This window comes from Bison bison, unplaced genomic scaffold (genome assembly GCF_000754665.1).
Source record: "Bison bison bison isolate TAMUID 2011002044 unplaced genomic scaffold, Bison_UMD1.0 scf7180017864365, whole genome shotgun sequence".
Classification (NCBI taxonomy): Eukaryota; Metazoa; Chordata; class Mammalia; order Artiodactyla; family Bovidae; genus Bison; species Bison bison.
In genome coordinates this window covers 2227314-2246850 of record NW_011494937.1, presented here as the reverse complement: position 1 = coordinate 2246850, position 19537 = coordinate 2227314, and the positions used below count along the sequence as shown (strand labels likewise).

Below are 19537 nucleotides of genomic sequence, written 5' to 3'. Positions count from 1 at the left end.
GGCCCAGGGTCGTCACCCACCCGAGCAGGCTGCGAGTCTGCCGCACGGGCGCAGCCATCTTGGCCGTGCGAGGTCCTCGCGAGCAGGCCGGGCTGGCCAAGGCGCTGCCTGCGCGTGAGGTCCGCTGGGGGCGGGGAGGAGGCATTCCCTGGCCGCCTCAGTTCTGCGCAGGGAGAAGAGGGGGTAGTCTTATTTTTTACACATCTTCAAGTATAATTATAAAATTTCCTGTAGCAGTTAATTTATTAAAATCGTATTTAAATTTTTCTTAGTTTTTTGTTCATATTTAAAATTTAATTTTATGTTAAAAATAGCATTTATTTTAAATATTAACATTTAAATGTTTTAAATTTAAACGATCATTTAAATATTTATTTAAAACACTGAAATATTTTCGTTTTAAGTTCAATCTACGTATTATTTTATATTTTAACTTTTAAATCTATGCAACATATTTATTTTTTTTTAATCCAGGCAAGAATATTGGAGTGGATTGCCATTTCCCCCTCCAGGGGATGGATCTTCCTGACCAGGGATCGAACCAGTGTCTTCTACGTCTCATGCATTACAGGAGGATTCTTTACCCGCTGAACCAAGGGGAAAGCAACCCCTGCCTGTTTTCTAGGGCCATGGGCTTCTGTAGTTGCCGCACGCTGGCTCGGTACTTGTGGTACAGGGATTCAGTTGCCCTTCAGCGTGTGGAATCTTCGGGACCAGGGAACAAACCGTGTCCCATGTCGGCAGACGATTTCTTAATCACAGCACCACTACTGAAGTCCTAAATATTTAAATTTTATATAAATACTTATTTAAACATTGTTCATGGGAGAAGGCAATGGCACCCCACTCCAGTACTGTTGCCCGGAAAATCCCATGGATGGAGGAGCCTGGTAGGCTGCAGTCCATGGGGTCGCACAGAGTCGGACACGACTGAAGCGACTTGGCAGCAAACATTGTTCATAACATTAACTATTCATATTATGCTTTTTCATTTGATTTTAATATATTTATTTAAATTTTAATTTTGAATAATTACTTAAAACTTTCCTTAACATTTATTTAAATGTTTACATTTTGTGGGCCTTCCCTGGTGGCTCAGATGGTAAACAATCTGCCTGCAATGCAGGAGACCTGGGTTTGATCCCTGGGTGGGGAAGATACCCTGGAGAGGAGAATGGCTACCCATTCTAGTATTATTCTTGCCTGGAGAATTCCATGGACAGAGGAGCCTGGTGGGCTACAGTCTATGGAGTTGCAAAGAGTTGGGCATGACTGAGGGGCTAACACTAACAATTCTGTCTATAACACTTGAATTTGAATGTCAATATTATTTATGATATTTATATAGAAATTTTACTTTACATCATATTGTAAATAGTTACTATATGCCTTTTAAGTTTTTGTATGTTAAAATGTTTAAAACATTCAATCCTGGTGTAGAAACTAAATACTATTTTTGAAAAAGGATTTCCACCTTAAAAAGGAAGGAAATTCTGACCCATGGTACAGCATGGATGAAATTGAAAGCCATTATAGTGAGTGAAATAAGGCAGTCAGAAAAGGACATAAGTTATATGATTTCACTTACATGAGGTCCTTAAAGGAGTCAGATTCATAGAGTCAGCAAGTCGGAGCTTGCCTGGGAGGGGCAGGGGACTGGGGAATGGGAGTTACTGCTCAATAGGTACAGTGGATATATATTGTATTGAGTATAGGTGCTCAATAGGTATAGAATTTCTGTTTGGGATGATGAGAAAGTTCTGGAGATGGGTGGTGATGGTGGTTTCACGACGTTGTGAATGTGCTTAATGCCACTGAGCAGTACACTTGAAAATGGTTACAATGTAAATTTTATGTATATTTTAGTATTTTAAAAAATGCCATTTGCCCAGTGAGCCAGGGAGCCTGGACAAGAATGTTCATAGTTCATATCAGTACTATCTATTTCATACATATTAATCTCAAGCTGAAAACAGTTCGCACCTGAGTCCGTCTGCAGTCGAGTGGATCCCTGAATGTTGATGTTTCAGCCAACAGAATACCACAAGCATTCACAGCTGCTCACTGCCTTGTGGATGATTCTCATCAACATCTTATGCACCAAAGGAAGTGGGACCCAAATGATTCTTTTTCAGAAAGGAATGTTTTTGGTCATGGAAGGGCTTCCCTGGTGGCTCAGTGGTAAAGAATTCACCTGCCAAGGCAGGAGACTCAGGTTCAATCCCTGGGTCAGGAAGCTCCCCGGGAGGAGGAACTGGCAACCCACTCCAGTATTCTTGCCTGGAGAACCCCATGGACAGAGGGGCCTGGCAGGCTACAGTCCAAGGGCTCTTTTAGTCTGACATGACTTAGCAACTCAACAACAGAAACAAAGTTTACACAAATTGTCCTTTTCATATAAAGTTGAAAAATCTTAGTGTTATTATGGATGCAGTCTTTAAGAGGTAAAAGATAAAGAAAAGCCAAACAGTGACCATTCTGGAAGTCAGGATGGTACACCTCTGGTGGGGATAAGGAGGCAGCTGGGTGGTGGTCATGTGGCAGATGTGGGAGGGGTTTGCTTTGTAGCAGATTACTGAGCTGGGCATTCCCATTCTGTTAGCTTTTCTCTAAGTGGACTGTATTCAGTGTTATTTCTTGATCTAGGCTTTAGTGATGCCTGAGTTATAATTATTCTTTCAGTTGGATATAATTGTATATGTGTGGGTTGCACACTTTCCTGTAGCTTTATTATATTTTGCAATTTAGAAAAATGAAAATACACGCAACAAAAAGGATTTCAGCGAGAAGTCCTACTCCCACCTGTCTCTCATCCTCTGCTTCCTTGGAGCCCCTCCTCCATCACTTGTTTTAGTTTCTTATGTATCCTACCGTTGGTTTATACATTCTTTTTTTGAATTTTTATTGAATTTGTTAACAATATTGCTTCTTTCTGTATTTTTGTTTTTTGGCCCCCAAGGCATGTGGGATCTTAACCCCCTGACTGATGAGGGATCAAACCCACAACGCCTGCATTGGAAGGCAAGGTCTTAACCACTGGACCACCAGGGAGGTCCCTATAGTGTCTTATTTACAGTGCTAATGGATTATTTATTTCACAAGGACAGAAGACCACAGTCATTGTGTCATCACCCAGGTTTAACAAATACTCATGCTTTGGCTCCCTTGCTTCAGGGTGTGTGTGTGTGTGTTTAATTTCTTTAAATAAAACGAGCCCTATTACAAAAGTTTCTAGTGACAGTAAGGCCTCTGCCTACAGATGCCAGTCTTCCCTCCACCCTTTACCCCCTGCACCCATCACCCTACTCAGGACTAACAGTTACTTTGAAATCAGCTTATTCTTCCAAGACCAGTCTTTATGCATTCATTACTTATCTAGAGTGTGAGAACAATATTAATGCATTAATATATTTTAAAGTTTGCATAAATGGTATCCTGAATATATTAGTTTGCAACTTTTTTCCCTCAGCCTCTTGGTTTCCAGATATCTCCAAGTGGATTCAGTTAGATTTCTACAGTGTAGCTCTGCTTTTCTGGAGAAGGCAATGGCACCCCACTCCAGTACTCTTCTTGCCTGTAAAAACCCCATGGATGGAGGAGCCTGGTAGGCTGCAGTCCATGGGGTCTCTACAAGTTGGACACGACTGAGCGACTTCACTTACACGCATTGGAGAAGGCAATGGCAACCCACTCCAGTGTTCTTGCCTGGAGAATCCCAGGGACGGGGGAGCCTGGTGGGCTGCCATCTATGGAATCGCACAGAGTTGGACATGACTGAAACGACTTAGCAGCAGCAGCAGCAGCTGTGTTTTTCACAGTGTAGGTCACAGGGCTCATTATTGATTCAGGAAGTCAGGGAACTGGGTTCCAACCAGCATTTATCTCTAGGTTTACAGTTAAGGGAAGAATGATTCATAGAAAACTTCTTTTAATTTTTAAAAATTATTTATTTTTTAAAATGATGTAACACACATAAAACTTACTGTTGTAACTTTTTTTGGCTATGCTGCTTTGCTGCTGCTTGAGGGCTTTCTCTAGTTGTGGCTAGCTGGGGCTGTTCTCTAGCTGTGGTGCTTGGGCTTCTCATTGTGGTGGCTTCTCTTGTTGCAGAGCACCAGTTCTAGGGCATGTGGGCTCAGTAGCTGTAGCACAAGGGCTTGGTTGCCTTACGGCGTGTGGAATCTTCCCAGACTAGGCATTGAACCTGTGTCCCCTGCATTGGCAGGTGGACTCTTAACCATTGGATCATTAAGGAAATTCTCGTAACCATTTTAAGGTCCACTACTATTCAGTGGCATTAAGCACATTCACACTGTTGTACAACCATTACCACCATCCACTTCCAGGAATTTGTCATCTTGTAAAACTGAAACTCTTTCCCCATTAAGCAACTAACTCTCCATTCTCCACTTCCCTCAGCTCCTGGTAATCCCCATTCTAACTTCTGTCTCTGTGAATGTGACTACTCTTGGGACTTCATGTAAGTGGAATCATACGGTATTTGTCCTTTTGTGACTGGCTTATTTCACTGAGCATAATGTCCTCAAGGGTCAGAATTTACTTCTTTTTTAAGGCTGAGTAATATTTCATTGCAGATATTCACCACTGTGTGTTTTTCTGTTTATCCACTGACGGGCATTTGGGCTGCTTCTACCTTTTGGCTATTGTGAATAATGCTCCTGTGGACATGGGTAAAATAGCAGCTATTATTAATGAAAAATACAGAATATTAAAATGTCAGGTTGTATCACATGTACTAACGGTAAGTATTATTTGGTAAAACATTTATTTCTGTCACATACGCATGTATGTATGTATACTGGTGATGCAGTTGTCATCAATGGTAACATACCTTCCCGAAACAACTATTTTGTTATGCTTATTGATTGTGTAGATCAGGAGTTTGCCCGGCCCTAGTGGGGATGGTTGTCTCTGTTCCATGCTGTCTGCAGCCCCCAGTGGGAATAACTGAAAGTTGAGTGACTTAACACTTGGCAGCTAGGATCATCAGACAGCATCTTTATTCATTCATGACTTACAGTGGCTTCTGGCTGGATATTCAGCTAAGGTATTGGCTGGAACAGCCACCAGTGGTCTCTCTGTTGGTCCCACCAGTCACCAACCTTATCTAGGTTCAAGGGTAGGGGTCAGAGACCTCTTCACTCAAAGGAGTCTCAGGGTCACATTGTCACAATTGCATACAAAGGATTGTATGTAGAACATGTAGGATAGGATTATATTTTTTCAAGTATTTATTTATTTATTTATAGTATTTGGCTGCATCTGGCCTTCATTGTACCATGTGGGATATTCATTGTGTCATTCAGCGTTGTCCATTGTGGCACTCAAACTCAGAAGTTGTGGTCCTCAGGCTTAGTTGGTTCATGGCATATGGGATCTTACTGCCCTGACCAGGGATCACATTCCCTGCATTGCAAGGCGGATTCTTAACCACTGGGCTACCAGGGAAGTCCCAGGGCATATTATTGAGGCCTTTTTGGAAACTACAGTCTGCTACCTCTAGTTCATAATATAAAATGTATTTCTTACTGTGTTTAGTGATTTTTAAAAAAATTGGAAAAAAAAAAGTCTGCTCAGGAACTTCCCCGGTGGCCCAGTGATTAGGAAGTCCTATGCTTTCACTGCAGGATGCACAAGTTCAGTCCCTGGCCAGGGAACTAAGAATGCATGCCACAGGGAGAAAATAATCTAAAAAATGAAATAAAGTACCTGTTTGATATTGTCCATAGTATGAATAAACTATCATTATTCTGTCATGCTGTTGTGATGGACATTTGTTTCCAATTTTTCTTGACTGGCGAAATGGTGCTTCAGTAAGCTGCCCTTACTGTGTCCCCATGTACACCCCCAAACTTTCTTTGAGGTGCTCAAACAAGTCTGTCCCCAAGGTTTGCTGAGGGACAGATAACCAGCGTGGCTGAAGTCCTGTGAATGAAGTGGATTGAAGGAGGAAGTGAAGTGAATAGTGTTAGGTAGTGGCCAGCCATGCAGGAAATATAAGCCAGGGCAAGAGTTTCTGGTTTTATTCCAAGGACAATGGGGAGCCATGGGAGGTCTCTGAGCAGAGCAGTAATGAATATGACTTATGATTCTCCTCTGGCTTCTGAAGAGAAAAAACATTGATGGAGCAAAATGTAGAGAAGCAGGAAGACCCATTCGGAGGTAGAAGGGGCATTAGGAGGTAGAAGTACCCATTGGGGTACCAGGGTGGCCTCTGACCTGCACTGGCCTCAGGGCATTTGCATTACTTTTCCTGCTGCCAAGCTTAGAACTGTCTCCCAGGATCTATACCTGGTGGACTCTTTTTTTTTTTTTCTTCTGTTTTTTTGGCCATGCCTCGAGGCATGCAGGATCTTAGTTCCCTGATGATTGAACCTGAGTCCCCTGCAGGGGAAGTGTGGTGTCTTAACCACTGGACCACCAGGGAAGTCCCATGGTGTGTGTGTGTTAGTCGCTCAGTCATATCTGACTCTTTGAGACCCCATGGACTGTAGCCCGCCAGCCTCCTTTCTCCATGAAATTCTCCATGCAAGAATACTGGAGTGGGTTGCCATTTCCTTCTCCAGGAAATCTTCCCAACCCAGGGATCAAACCTGGGTCTCCTGCATTGCAGGCAGATACTTTACCATCTGAGCTACTAGGGAAGCCCCCATGGTAGGCTATTCCTTGTCATTCAGGTTTGACTCAGCGGACACCTCCCTGGCTTCTTGGAACTTTGTTCATGCTAAGTCACTTGTATCTGGCTCTCTGATCCCATGGACTGCCTGCCAGGTTCCTGTGTCCATGGAATTTTCCAGGCAAGAATAGTGGAGTGGGTAGCCATTTCCTCCTCCAGGAGATCTTCCCAACCCAAGGATGGAACCCGTGTCTCCTGCATTGGCAGGTGGGTTCTTTACCACTAGCGCTGCCTGGGAAGCCCTTGGAAATTTGAAGACATACAAAATGAAGTCCCTGACCTCAAACACCTTTAAAGAGTCGGTCCCTGACCTCAAACACCTCAGTCTTGTGGGTGAGACATACAAATAATTACAGTGGAGATGAAGCAGGAAGAAAGTGCCTGGAATGGGGCTGATAGGCAGGCAGATGTGGATTTCTGAGCTGATTTGCTACCAGACTAGGAAATTTGGGGACCAGGGGCTTCCCAGGTGGTGCTAGTGGTAAAGAATCTATCTGCCAATGCAGGAGATGCAAGAGACACGGGAGTTGATCCCTAGTTTGGGAAGATCCCCTGAAGTAGGAAATGGCAACCCACTCCAGTATCCTTGCCTGGAAAATTCCAAGGACAGAGGAGCCTGGCAGGCTACAGTCCATGGGGTCTCAAAGAGTCAGACACGACTGAGCAGACACATGCATGCTGAGTTGTAAGCTGGGAATCCAATGTAGTGATTGATTTGCAGCACAGTCTGGACAAGTGTCTCTAACATGCAGCCAGGAACTTGAACCATGATAAGGAGCAAACTTGCAGATAGAGTAAGTGCAAAAAGCCAGGTGCAGAAGAACCACTTTTGAGAATATTCTTTGCAAGATGGTTTGTGACGGTTAAAAAAATGGATAATGGAGAAAAAAATTGGGGAGTAGGTATGTGCAGTGAAATACTCTTAAGCAGTGAAAATGAAGGAACGTGAAGGGGAGGACAGATGAAGGTTAAAAGGATACATTAAGATACCATATGTATTGTTTTATACAAAACGATCTTTTGTATCTTTTCTGAATGGACTGGTACATAGTAAAACTGTGACTACCAGTCTCCAGGATTAAAATTGGCAAATTCAAGGTTTAAGGACAAGTATAAAGCCAGTTTCTCTCATATTTGTAACCTTTTATTTCTCAATTGGGGTAATGAGTTGTTGTTCAGTCACTAAGTCACTGTTTGTGACTCCATGAACTGCAGCATGCCAGCTTTCCCTGTCCTTCACTATCTCCTGGAGTTTGCTCACATTCATGTTCATTGAGTTGGTGATGCCATCCAACCATCTTATCCTCTGTCTCCCCCTTCTCCTCCTGCCTTCAACCTTCCCCAACATCAGGATCTTTTCCAATAAGTGAGCTCTTCAAAACAGGTGGCCAAAGTATTGGAGCTTCAGCTTCAGCATCAGTCCTGAATATTCAGGGTTGATTTCCTTTAGGACTGACTGGTTTGATCTGCTTTCTGTCCAAGGGACTCTCAAGAGTCTTCCCCAGCACCACAGTTTGCAAGCATCAATTCTTTGGTGCTCAGTCTTCTTTACAGTCCAGCTCACATCCATCCATGACTACTGGAGAAACCATAGCCCAGACTACACGGATCTTTGTCAGCAAGGTGATGTGTCTGCTTTTTAATATGCTGTCTAGGTTTGTCATAGTTTTTCTTCCAAGAAGCAAGTGTTTTTTAATTTTGTGGCTGTAGTCACCATCTGCAGTGCTTTTGGAGCCCAAGAAAATAAAATCTGTCATTGTTTCCACTTTTCCCCCATCTATTTGCAATGAAGTGATGGGACTGAATGCCATGATCTTAGTTTTTTGAATGTTGAGTTTTAAGCCAGCTTTTTCACTCTTCTCTTTCACCCTCATCAAGAGGCTCTTTAGTTCCTCTTCAGTTTCTGCCACTAGGGTGTCATCTGCATATCTGAGGTTATTGATACTTCTCCCAACAATCTTGATTCCAGGTTGTGAGTCATCCAGCCCGGCATTTTGCATTTTGCATGATGTACTCTGCATATAAGTTAAATAAGCAGGGTGACAATATACAGCCTTGACATATTCCTTTCCCGATTTTGAGCTAGTCAGTTGTTCCATGTAAGGTTCTGACTGTTGCTTCTTGACCTGCATACAGATTTCTCAGGAGATAGGTAAGGTCGTCTGGTATTCCCATCTCTTTAAGAATTTTCCAGTTTTGTTGTGATCCACACAGTCAAAGGTTAGTGTAGTGAATGAGGCAGAAATAGATTTTTAAAGAAAATTCCCTAGCTTTTTCTATGATCCAACGAATGAGTACAGGGTAATGAGTACAGTGGTGTTGCATTTTTATCTTTCTCTCCCCTCCCCCCATATATAATGTATTTACTTGACTATACTGGATCTTCCTTGAGGCATGAGGGATTTTTCAGTAGCGGCTGCTGGGATTTAGTTCCCTGATCAGGGATCGAACTCAGCCCCCCTGTACTGGAAACTAGGAGTCTTAGCCACTGGACCACCATTTGTTGTTGTTTAGTCGATAAGTCACGTCTGACTCTTTGTGACCCCATGGACTGTAACCCAGCAAGGCACCTCTGTCCATGGGATTTCCCAGGCAAGAGTACTGGAGTAGGTGGCCATTTCCTTCTCCAGGGGATTTTCCCAACCAAGGGCCTGAGCCGAAGTCTCCTGCATTGACAGGTAGGTTGTTTACCACGGAGCCACTAGGGAAACCCCTGGACTACCAGGGGCATCCCTATATATTCTATTTGTATATACCTATATTATATGCATATTACCATATATTTATCTATATCTATAATGTGTTTTATCTATTTTTATCTATACTTGTTTGAATGCCCAAAATATCAATACTTCACTTAAAAAACAAGGGGGCAGGACTACCTGGCTGTCCAGTGGTTAAGACTCTGAGCTTCCACTGCAGGGACACGGGGTCAATCCCTGGCTGGGGAGCTGAGATTACTCATGGGGCACTGTGCAACCAGGAAAAAAAAAAAGCAAAGCAAAACAAAAACACAGGGGGCAGAACAAAGGTATTCATTGTTTTCGGGTATGTATTTCTCTATCTTTGTCTTTGCATTTTTTTGTATTGAATTTTTAAACTCTAAAATGAAGCCCCCCATCTCATCATGCCTATTTACATGCCCCTCCCCAACAGGAAAATCCTGCTGCTCTTTTCACTGTGCAAATATCTGTAAATTAATGTCCTTCCCCAAAAGGTCAGCACCTTGTGAAATTTTCTTAACTTCATTTTTTTTTTTTAATGCTCTTTCCATGTTGAAACTTTGAAGAGTGTTGCAGCCCTGTATAGCTGTGTGGGATTATGGGATTATGCCTGGTGAGTCTACTGCTGCTGCTAAATTGCTTCAGTCGTGTCCGACTCTGTGTGACCACATAGATGGCCTCCTACCAGGCTCCTCTGTCCCTGGGATTCTCCAGGCAAGAACACTGGAGTGGGTTGCCATTTCCTTCTCCAATGCATGAAAGTGAAAAGTGAAAGTAAAGTCTCTCAGTCGCGTCTGACTCTTAGCGACCTCATGGACTGCAGCCTACCAGGCTCCTCTGTCCATGGGATTTTCCAGGCAAGAGTTCTGGAGTGGGGTGCCATCGCCTTTTTCTGGCCTGGTGAGTCTAGAGAATAGTAAAGAGGTCCGGAGTGCCGTAAACAATCCACCTGCACTGCAGCAGACTCCAGAGACAAGATTCTGTTCCTAGGTCGGGAAGATCCCCTGGAGAAGGGCATGGCAACCCACTCCAGTATCCTCGCCTGGAGAGTCCCATGGACAGAAGAGCCTGGCAGGTTGCAAAGAGGAGTCCATGGGGTTGCAAAGAGTCAGACATGATTGAGCGACTGAGCACAGCACCGCGTGACTGGAGGCAGTGAGGAAACGGGGGAGAGAGTGTGGAGAGATGAGTGTGGGGGATGGGGTGAGGGTAGGGGATGGGGGGGTGGGGAGGGGGGTTGCGGGTGTGTGGGGAGGTGATGGGAGCAGATATAGGGCGAGGTCTGGAGGGCTGCAGGGAGAATTCTTTGCTGTTCCTGAGTGAGATGGGATCCCTGAACGCGGAGGAGCAGAGGAAGGGCGTGCCCCGCCTCAAGTCCTCACAGGCACTCTCTGGGGGCTGCACGGGGAACAGATTTTGGGGAGGAAGGAGGCAGGAGCTGGGGTCCCAGGGCGGAGGGGGCTCAAGTTCAGGTGGGAGATGATGGAGACCATGTCCAGGTGCGGGACAGAGGAGGCAGTGAGAAGTGGGCGAATTCTGGACATATTCTGAAGTGGATGGGACCTGCCGTCATACCAAACTGGGGAAGGGGTGGAGTCAGAGAGAGGTTAAAGATGCTCCCAAGTTTGGAGCCTTAGTATCTGGCAGGTTGGAGCTGCCATCAGCTCGGTCTAGAGGACAGCGGAAGGGAAGATCGCAGAGGGGGGCACGTTCAGGGAATCGGATGTAGAAGGGTGAGTGGGAGGTACCCGTGCACCTTCACGTGGGGAGCTATGAGGCTGGTGTCCATTGCACGGACGGCATACAATGCCGAGAGTTACCGCCAGAGGGCAAGCGCACCCCATCACAGTCGCGGGGAGGCGCGGGGAGGACCGGCTCGGCCGCTTCCCATTGCCCCCTGGCTGCAACTCCTCACCTGGGTGCGAGACGGGGACCTCGCAGATGCCAGGGCCAGGCGACCCCGAGGTCCCAAAGACTAACACGACGCGGCCGACCGTTTATCTGCCTCGAGCACTCCAACCACCATTCCCCACTGTGCCGTTCCCACCTAGCGTCTCTGCAAAAATCCACCTCCACAGGGGGACCTTCCCTGGCCACCCTGGGGGCCCCGACCCCTCGAAGGCACATTCCATTTTAGTCTCTTCCTAACAGTTAAGGGTCTTCCCTTGGGGCTCAGCTGGTAAAATCCGCCTGCAATGTGGGAGACCTGGGTTCGATCCCTGGGTTGGGAAGATCCCCTGGAGAAGGGAACAGCTACCCACTCCAGTATTTTGGCCTGGAGAATTCCATGGACTGTTACAGTCATTCAGGACTGAGCAACTTTCACTTTCAACAGTTAAGACTCTGAAATCATCTTATAAATCATTTTATAAATCATCTTATAAATTATCCTGTGTTGCCTGTTTTCTGCAGTTCAATTTAAAGTCTGTGCCAGGAACTTCCCTGGTGGTCCAGTGATTAAGTTTCTGAGCTCCCAGTGCAGAGGGCCTGAGTTTGATCCCTTGTCAGGGAACTAGATCCCAAATGCTGCAACTAGAACCTGGTGCAGCCAAATAAATAAATGTTAAAAAAAAAAAAAAAAAAAAAAAACCTGTGCCAGTGAAGACCCATTTTCTGTGGTGTCCATCTGTAACCCCAGGGCTCAGAATCATTCCTGGCTTCTAATTTGTGCTAAAGGGAAAAAAAAAAAACAACGAACCAACAACGCGTTCATCATAGCTTACTCATAGTGCTACCGTGTACCAACCTCTGCTTGAAGCTCCTTACATAAATTATCTCCTGCCTTCAGAACAAGCCTGCTAAGTAGAGATTGACTTTTTCTTTTGTCTTGTGTTTTGGCCACACCACCCAGCTTGCAGGATCTTAGTTCCCCAAAAGGGATTTGAACCCCCGCCATGGTAGTGAGAACACAAGAGTCCTAACCTCTGGACTTCCAGGGAATTCCCCAGGTAGGGACTGTTGTTATCCCCATATTACAGAAGAGGAAACTGAGGCCCAGAGAGATTCAGGGACTTGAGATTGCACAGTCAGAAGTTTCAACGTCAAGAGTGAAGTCCAAGTTCTTCCTTGGTGGCTCAGTGGTAAAGAATCTGCCGATGTAGGAGACACGGGTTTGGTCCCTGATCTTGGAAGATCCCACATGTCTCAGAGCAACTAAGCCCATGTGCCACCACTACTGAGCCTGTGCTCCAGAGCCCATGCTCCGCAACAAGAGAAGCCACGGCGATGAGAAGCCTGTGCACCGCAACTAGAGCCACCCCTGCTCCCCACAGCTAGAGAAAAGCCTGCACAGCAACAAAGACCCAGCACAGCCAAAAATAAATTTTTTTTAAGTTAAAAAAACTAAAAAGCTTAAAAAAAACCAACACAGTGGTACTACCAAGAGTGTGTTCCATGGTCTAGCTCAGCACAGGTAGGAGATAGCAAACCACTTTACTGGTCATCCGTCTGCTTAGATTCAGTACATTGTCTCTTTTTTTTTCTTTTTATTTATTAAAAAAATTTTTTTAACACCAAAAACATTTTGTCTTGGGGTACAGCCAATTAACAATGTTAGGCACGTTGTGTTTGGTACAGTGTTTGATAGAATATCACTGACCAGAAAACATGGATGTCACATCTCTAGAAAGAAAACCTGTAGTTGTTCAGTTCCCAATATGTACCTTAGTTTTTTGTTTGTTTTTATTTTTCAAGTAAAACTAAGAATCTCGACCAACTTTTCACTCGGCTGTTCTGGTTTTAAAGGATGAGCTACAGCTGTGTGTTTTTCTATACCAACATAGCACTTATTAAATGCTTTTGTACCATGAGTAAAATTTGAGGTGTTTTGCAAAAAAAGAAGTGAAGCCCAAGAAGCCCAACTGCAAAGTCTGAGTTTGCTAAAGGATGAATGGGGCCCCAATGGTAAAAGGGCCCCTTAGGGAGTTCAGCATTGTGTCTTGAACCCCTGTTTCTACACCGACCCTTCTTGGTCTGCACAGCCTACACACTCACAGCCCAGTCCCCAGATACCCTGCCAGGCTAGGGGGAGGCGTGAGAACCCAGCAGGTAGGGGTTTTACTCTTCTCCCCATTGTAGGTTTGTAGAGGTGCCTCCCAGGCTGCCCAGCTCAGGGGCAAATTATTCAAAGTGGATCTGGAAGGAGTCTCCTGGTGGTTTGGTGGTTAGGACTTGGTGCTTTCACTGCTGTGCCTGTTTGATCCCTGCAGATCAAACTCAGGTTTGATCACAGATCCTTGCACAGATCCTGCAAGCCTTGAAAAACAGCCAGAAAAAGGAAAAAGTGGATCTGGAGACCCCAGATTCCAATTACCAGACAGCAGGGATGGCTGCCTAAGGCCCTGAACCCGGTCCCAGACTGACCAACAGACAGATAGACCCATGATCCTCAGCCAGCTCAGCGGGGCCTGGCTGCCCATAAGTTTGGGGAAGCCTGGACCCCAAGATCTTCCAGCTCAGTCCAGGGCTGCTGCCAATCAGACCGGGTCTCTGGGTCAAGGGGCCTCAGCCTTCCCAGTGCCCCCCTTTGCCCTTGGCAGCCAGAAGACCTTCTTGGACTGCACCTAACTGGGTAACTAGGGATAGGCAGGCTGCAGCATGGGCAGGATGTGGATGCCACTGTGTCTTCTCCACTGGATCCACGGGAAGTGGCCTCAGAGCTATGCAAGGCTTGGCCCCTCACGCAAGGAAGTATACAGGTAGGAGGAGGAGAGGGCTGGGTCTCAGTCCTGATAGAGCACAGCCTGTGGCACCAGACAGATTAGGGTCAGCCTTGCATGCTTCAGCTGAATGTCTCTAATCTTTAGTTTTCTCTCCCACCCAGGCCAGTGCAATTGCCACCATCTTGGCCCCAGCTTCTGCTTATGGCCAGCCTGTCCCCTGAGTCTGTTTTTCCATCTCGTGGCCAGAGGGCATGAAGGATTTTTTTAGTTGTGGCATGTGGGGTCTAGTTCTCTGACCAGGGATCAATCCCAGGCCCCCCTGCATTGGCAGCATGGAGTCTTAGCCACTGAACCATCACGGAAGTCCTGCCTTAATCACTTCTGTAGCCCGATCCCTGCTCTAGCACAGCAGAGCCAGGCACACAATGTTTGTTGAAGAAATGAGTAAGTAATAGTAGTACTTGCCTTCTAAGGGCTATTGCACAGCCTGAACGAGAGGGGGACAGGGAGCACTGTCATCTGCATTCAGTTGGTGCTCCATAAAGATTCTGGGAATTCCTACCAAGTGTCGTTTATGGTCCAAGCTTTGAAGCTAGGCATACTTCAGCTTAACTTCTGCCTTAGCTGCTGATTTCTGTGTGACCCGGAGCAAGTGGCTTCCCTTTGTGCCTCAATTCCCACCTTTGCGAAAGACAGTTAATGATAATTGAGAACTGAGACTTCCTTGGTGGTCCAGTGGCTAGGACTCTGCACTCCCAGTGCAGAGGGCCCAGGTTTGATCCCTGGTCAGGGAACTAGATCCCACATACCACAACTAAGAGTTTGTGGGCTGCAACTAAAAAAAGATCCTACATTCCGCAGTGAAGATCTGGCCCAGCCAAATAAATAAATATTTAAAAAAAGATAGTTGAGAACTCATGCAAACTGTCTGGAACCATGCCTGGTGGTGGTTTAGTCGTTAAGTGATGCCCAACTCTTGCAACCCTACAGACTGTATGTAGCCTGCCAGGCTTCTGTCTAGGCAATGGGATTTTCCAGGCAAGAATACTGGAGTGGGTTGCCATTTCCTTCTTTAGTTTGAGGGGACCATGCCTACCAGCGTGTCAGTTCCCAAGACCCTTTGGCTTGCTATCTATTCAGCAAAACTTCACTGAATCCAGGCAACTCAGTGGTGATCCCCCAGCTCTGGACCAGCCACCTCCATTGTCCCATCTGGCACCCAGTGGAGGGGACTCTTGGCCTGGGATCCAGCTGTGTACCCTCTTCCAGAGCTGCTGCTCTCCCAGGGGGCACACAAGGATGCTCTAAGGGATAGCAGGCCCCTCAGCAGCTATGTAGACTCTGGCAAGCAAAGCAGTCCCCTCAGCAGCTGTATAGACTCAGGCAAGCAAGGGACTTCTTTGAGCCTCAGTGTCCTCATCTGTAAACAGGGATAATAATGCTTCCAGCCTCGCAGCATGGTGGGAAGGAGTGAGTTCCTTGAAGGTGAGTAGCATGGGCTGGGCAGAGTGTTAGGGTTTGGTGTTCGATTTTGTTACAATGCACTGCCTGGGGCTATAGATGTAAACAAGAGGGAGAGACTCCCTGTCTTCAGGGAGTAGATATGCTGGGAGAGAGAGGAACATTAGCAATCCCCTAAAGAGACATAACAATAAATCTTTAGGAAAGAGATGAGAGTGCTGAGAGAGAGACCACCAGGAGGGTGAATTTGTCTTGGATGTGCTTCTGAGGGGGGAAGGGTGGGTTGCAATGAGCTCTGGGAGGATGGATGGGAGAGAGATCCAGGTGGAGGGCGTGGTAGAGGCAATGGTTTGGAGGCAGGCCTAAGTTCGGTGTGGGGTTGCCAGGTGGTGCTTGTAAAGAATCTGCCTGCCAAGATGTAAGAGTCGGGTTTGGTCCCTGGGTTGGGAAGGTCCCCTGGAGGAGGGCATGGCAACCCATTCCAGTATTCTTGCCTGGAGAATCCTATGAACAGAGAAACCCGGTGGGCTGCAGTCCGTAGGGCCACAAATAGTTGGACATGACTGAAGCAACGTAGCACGCACACATGCACAAGTTAGGTGCACTGAAAGAACAGCAAGGAACAGAACTACCGTGCAATCCAGCGGTCCCACACCTGGGGCTAGACCCAAACCAAACTGTAATTCAAAAAGATAGGTGCACCCCTATGCCCATAGCAGCACCATTCACAATAGCCAAGACCTGGAAACAGCCTAAGTGTCCATCAACAGAGAAGCGGATAAAGAAGATGTGGTACATCTATACAATGGAGTATTGCTCAGCTGTAAAAAGGAATGAAATAACGCAATTGGCAGCAACATGGATGCAGCTAGAGATTATCATTCTAAGTGAGTGAAGTCAGAAAGAGAAAGCGTGGAATCTAAAATACAGCACAAATGAACCTATCTACAAAACAGAAACAGAGTCACAGGCACAGAGAACCAAACTGGGCTGCCAGTGGGGAAAGGGGTTGGGGAGGGGCAGAGTGGGAGTTTGGGATTACTAGATGCAAACTATTACATTTAGAATGGATAGACAACAAGGTCCTACTGTAGAGCACAGGGAACTGTATCCAATCTCCTGGGATAAACCATAATAGAAAAGAACATTAAAAAGAGTGTATATATATGTATAACTGAGTCACTTTGCTGTACAGCAGAAATTAGCACAACACTGTAAATCAACTCTACTTCAATGAGGGGCTTCCCGGGTGGCACCAGTGCTTAAGAACCTGCCTGCAACACAGGAGACAGAGAGACTTGGGTTTGATCTCTGGGTCAGGAAGATCTCCTGGAGGACTGCGTGGCAACCCACTCCAGTATTCTTGCCTGGAGAATCCCATGAACAAAGGAGCCTGGCAGGCTACAGTCTGTGGGGCTGCAAACAGTCAGACACAACTGAAGGGACTGAGCACACACATACACATACTTCAGTTAAAATAACAGAAAAGAGGGGATTCCCTGGTGGTCCAGTGGCTGAGACTCTGTGCTCCCAGTGCAGGGGGCCCAGGTTTGATCCCTGGTCAGGGGACTGCTGCTGCTGCTGCTAAGTCGCTTCAGTCGTGTCTGACTCAGTGCGACCCCATAGACGGCAGCCCACCAGGCTCCCCCGTCCCTGGGATTCTCCAGGCAAGAACACTGGAGTGGGTTGCCGTTTCCTCCTCCAATGCATGAAGGCGAAAAGTGAAAAGTGAAAATGAAGTCGCTCAGTCGTGTCCAACTCTGGGCGACCCCATAGACAGCAGCCCACCAGGCTCCTCCGTCCATGGGATTTTCCAGGCAAGAGTACTGGAGTGGGGTGCCATTGCCTTCTCCAGTCAGGGGACTAGATCCTGTTAATACATGCCTGTTAATACATAACAATGAGATCCACATGCTGCAACTAAGATCTGGTGCAGCCAAATAAATAAATATTAAAAAAAAAAAAAGAACAGTGAGGAGGCCAGGGTGGCTGGGGCAGAGAGAGCAGGGAAGGGTTGCAGAAATATAGAGGTGGGCAGAGGGGATGGTGGGGTGCAAGGTTTAAGCAGAGAAGGACCATGTTCTGGAAGCAAGTTCTGGATCCACTCAGTTGGAAGGGCTCACAGGAAGAACTAGCATTTTTTTAGTACGGACTATGTACCAGGCAGTGAGCTAAGGGTTTTCTGTTTAATCCACCCCGCCTACCCAAGGATCCTGGAATACCACCCTTCCCATTGTCCCTCACCCCAGAGGTGGCAGCAGCTTCCTACAAGTGCCAGTCCTCAGGCCACCTCATCGTCTCCTGCTTTCGAAAAGCAGCCCTGGTCTGCGTTAATTCTCTGTTTTGAAAGGCCTAGAGCAGTTTTCTTTTTTTTTTTCCCCTGGTTGAACGTTGATGATTTTGCAGGTGAGGAAACTGCAGCCCAGAGAGGCTGACTAAGTTGCCCCAACTCACACAGCCAGCAGATGCCAGAGTCAGTATTGAACCCAGGCAAGGTAGGATGGAGTCCCTGGCTCCAGACTCCACTGCTCGCTCTCTCTTAAAATTTTATCTATTTGTTTATTATTTAACTTTGGCTATACTGGGTCTTCATTGCTATGCGTGTGTTTTCTCCAGTTATGGCGAGTGGGGGCTGCTCTTCGCTGCAGTGTGCAGGCTTCTCATTGCGGTGGCTTCTCCTGTTGGGCGGCACAGGCTCTAGGGCACCTGAGCTTACTTGCTCCACGGCAGGTGGAATCTTCCCAGACCAGGGAGCAAAGCTGTGTCCCCTGCATTGGCAGGCAGATCCTTAACCACTGGACCACCAGGGAAGTCCAGACTCCACTGCTCTTGACTCATCTCTCTGCTCCCAGCCCCCAGTGCTCTCTGAGCTGGGCTGCATGGCTGTCCACCTTCGAAATCACCTCTGTTTGGCTAATGTTGCTCCTTCTACATCTCTGCCTTGGAATCTGCCCTGCTTCTTCTCTTCAACAGCTGTGTGCTGCTCGCAAGCACTTGGCACCTGTGGTTCTCTGGTGTTGAGTCGGTAGCCCATCCTCCAGTCAGCAGGGGTGTTGTGCGTGTGTGCTAAGTTGCATCAGTCGTGTCCAACTCTCTGCAGCTCCATGGACTGTAGTCTGCCAGGCTCCTCTGTCCATGGGATTTCCCAGGCAAGAATACTGCAGTGGGTTGCCATTTCTTCCTCCAGGGGATCTTCCCGACATAGGGATCGAACTCTAGTCTCTTATGTCTCTTGCATTGGCAGGCAGGTTCTTTATTACTAGCGACATCTGGGATGAGAAGTGTCAGTGCAGCCCAAAGGCATGAGCTGAGCATCACAGATAGACACATGGATGCACGCACCTTGGAGAGATGCAGGAAGACAGGCTGAGAGAGGCGCTGACCTGGACCATGCACACTGGGTCCAGCAACCAGGGATGCAGGGACAGCCAGTCGGATGTCCAGAGTCCTCCCTGCTCTTGGGGACGCCAGGCCCAGCCCCAGCTGTGGGGGTCAAAGCACACAATTATTGAGCATTTACTGTTTGCCAGGCCCTGCTCTTAAGTATTTGATAGGCACTAACTCGTGGCTCAGATGATAAAGAATCTGCCTGTAATGCAGGAGACCTGGGTCCGATCCTTGGGTCGGGAAGATCCCCTGGAGAAGGGAATGGCTACTCACTCCAGTATTCTTGCCTGGAGAATTCTATGAACAGAGAAGGCTGGCGGGCTACAGTACATGGAGTCGCAAAGAGTTGGACACGACTGAGCAGCTAACGTTTTCACTACTTTCACAACTCATGTCATCCTCAGAGTAGCCCCATGATATAGAGGTCAGTAGCATCCTTTCATTTCTTTTTTTTTTACTTTTTGGCTATTCCACTCAGCATGTGGGACATTAGTTCTCTGACCAGGTATTGAACTCACCCTCCCTGCAGTGGAAATGCCGTGTCTTAACTGCTGGACCACCAGAGAAGTCCCAGTAGCATCCCATTTTATGGAAAAGGAAACTGAGGC

The 19537-nt window shown here is 46.8% G+C and overlaps 2 protein-coding genes and 1 non-coding gene across 3 annotated transcripts in view; 2 read left to right on the top strand and 1 right to left on the bottom strand.

The window, feature by feature from the left end:
* The window catches only part of GADD45GIP1 (growth arrest and DNA-damage-inducible, gamma interacting protein 1), a 2570-nt gene extending 2496 nt beyond the window's left edge, over positions 1-74 (bottom strand). The window contains exon 1 of the mRNA XM_010855455.1: positions 10-74. Coding sequence (XP_010853757.1) covers positions 10-58 — 49 coding nt within the window. The 5' untranslated portion in view covers positions 59-74. The remainder of the gene's footprint in view (positions 1-9) is intronic.
* A 13726-nt stretch (positions 75-13800) lies between these two features.
* DAND5 (DAN domain family member 5, BMP antagonist) overlaps positions 13801-19537 on the top strand; it is a 10556-nt gene continuing 4819 nt past the window's right edge. The window contains 6 exon segments of the mRNA XM_010855528.1: positions 13801-13840; positions 13999-14117; positions 17752-17865; positions 18395-18449; positions 18452-18520; positions 18523-18592. Coding sequence (XP_010853830.1) covers positions 13801-13840; positions 13999-14117; positions 17752-17865; positions 18395-18449; positions 18452-18520; positions 18523-18592 — 467 coding nt within the window.
* On the top strand, positions 14803-14875 carry TRNAG-CCC. The gene has a single exon. It is a non-coding gene; the product is annotated as a tRNA-Gly (tRNA).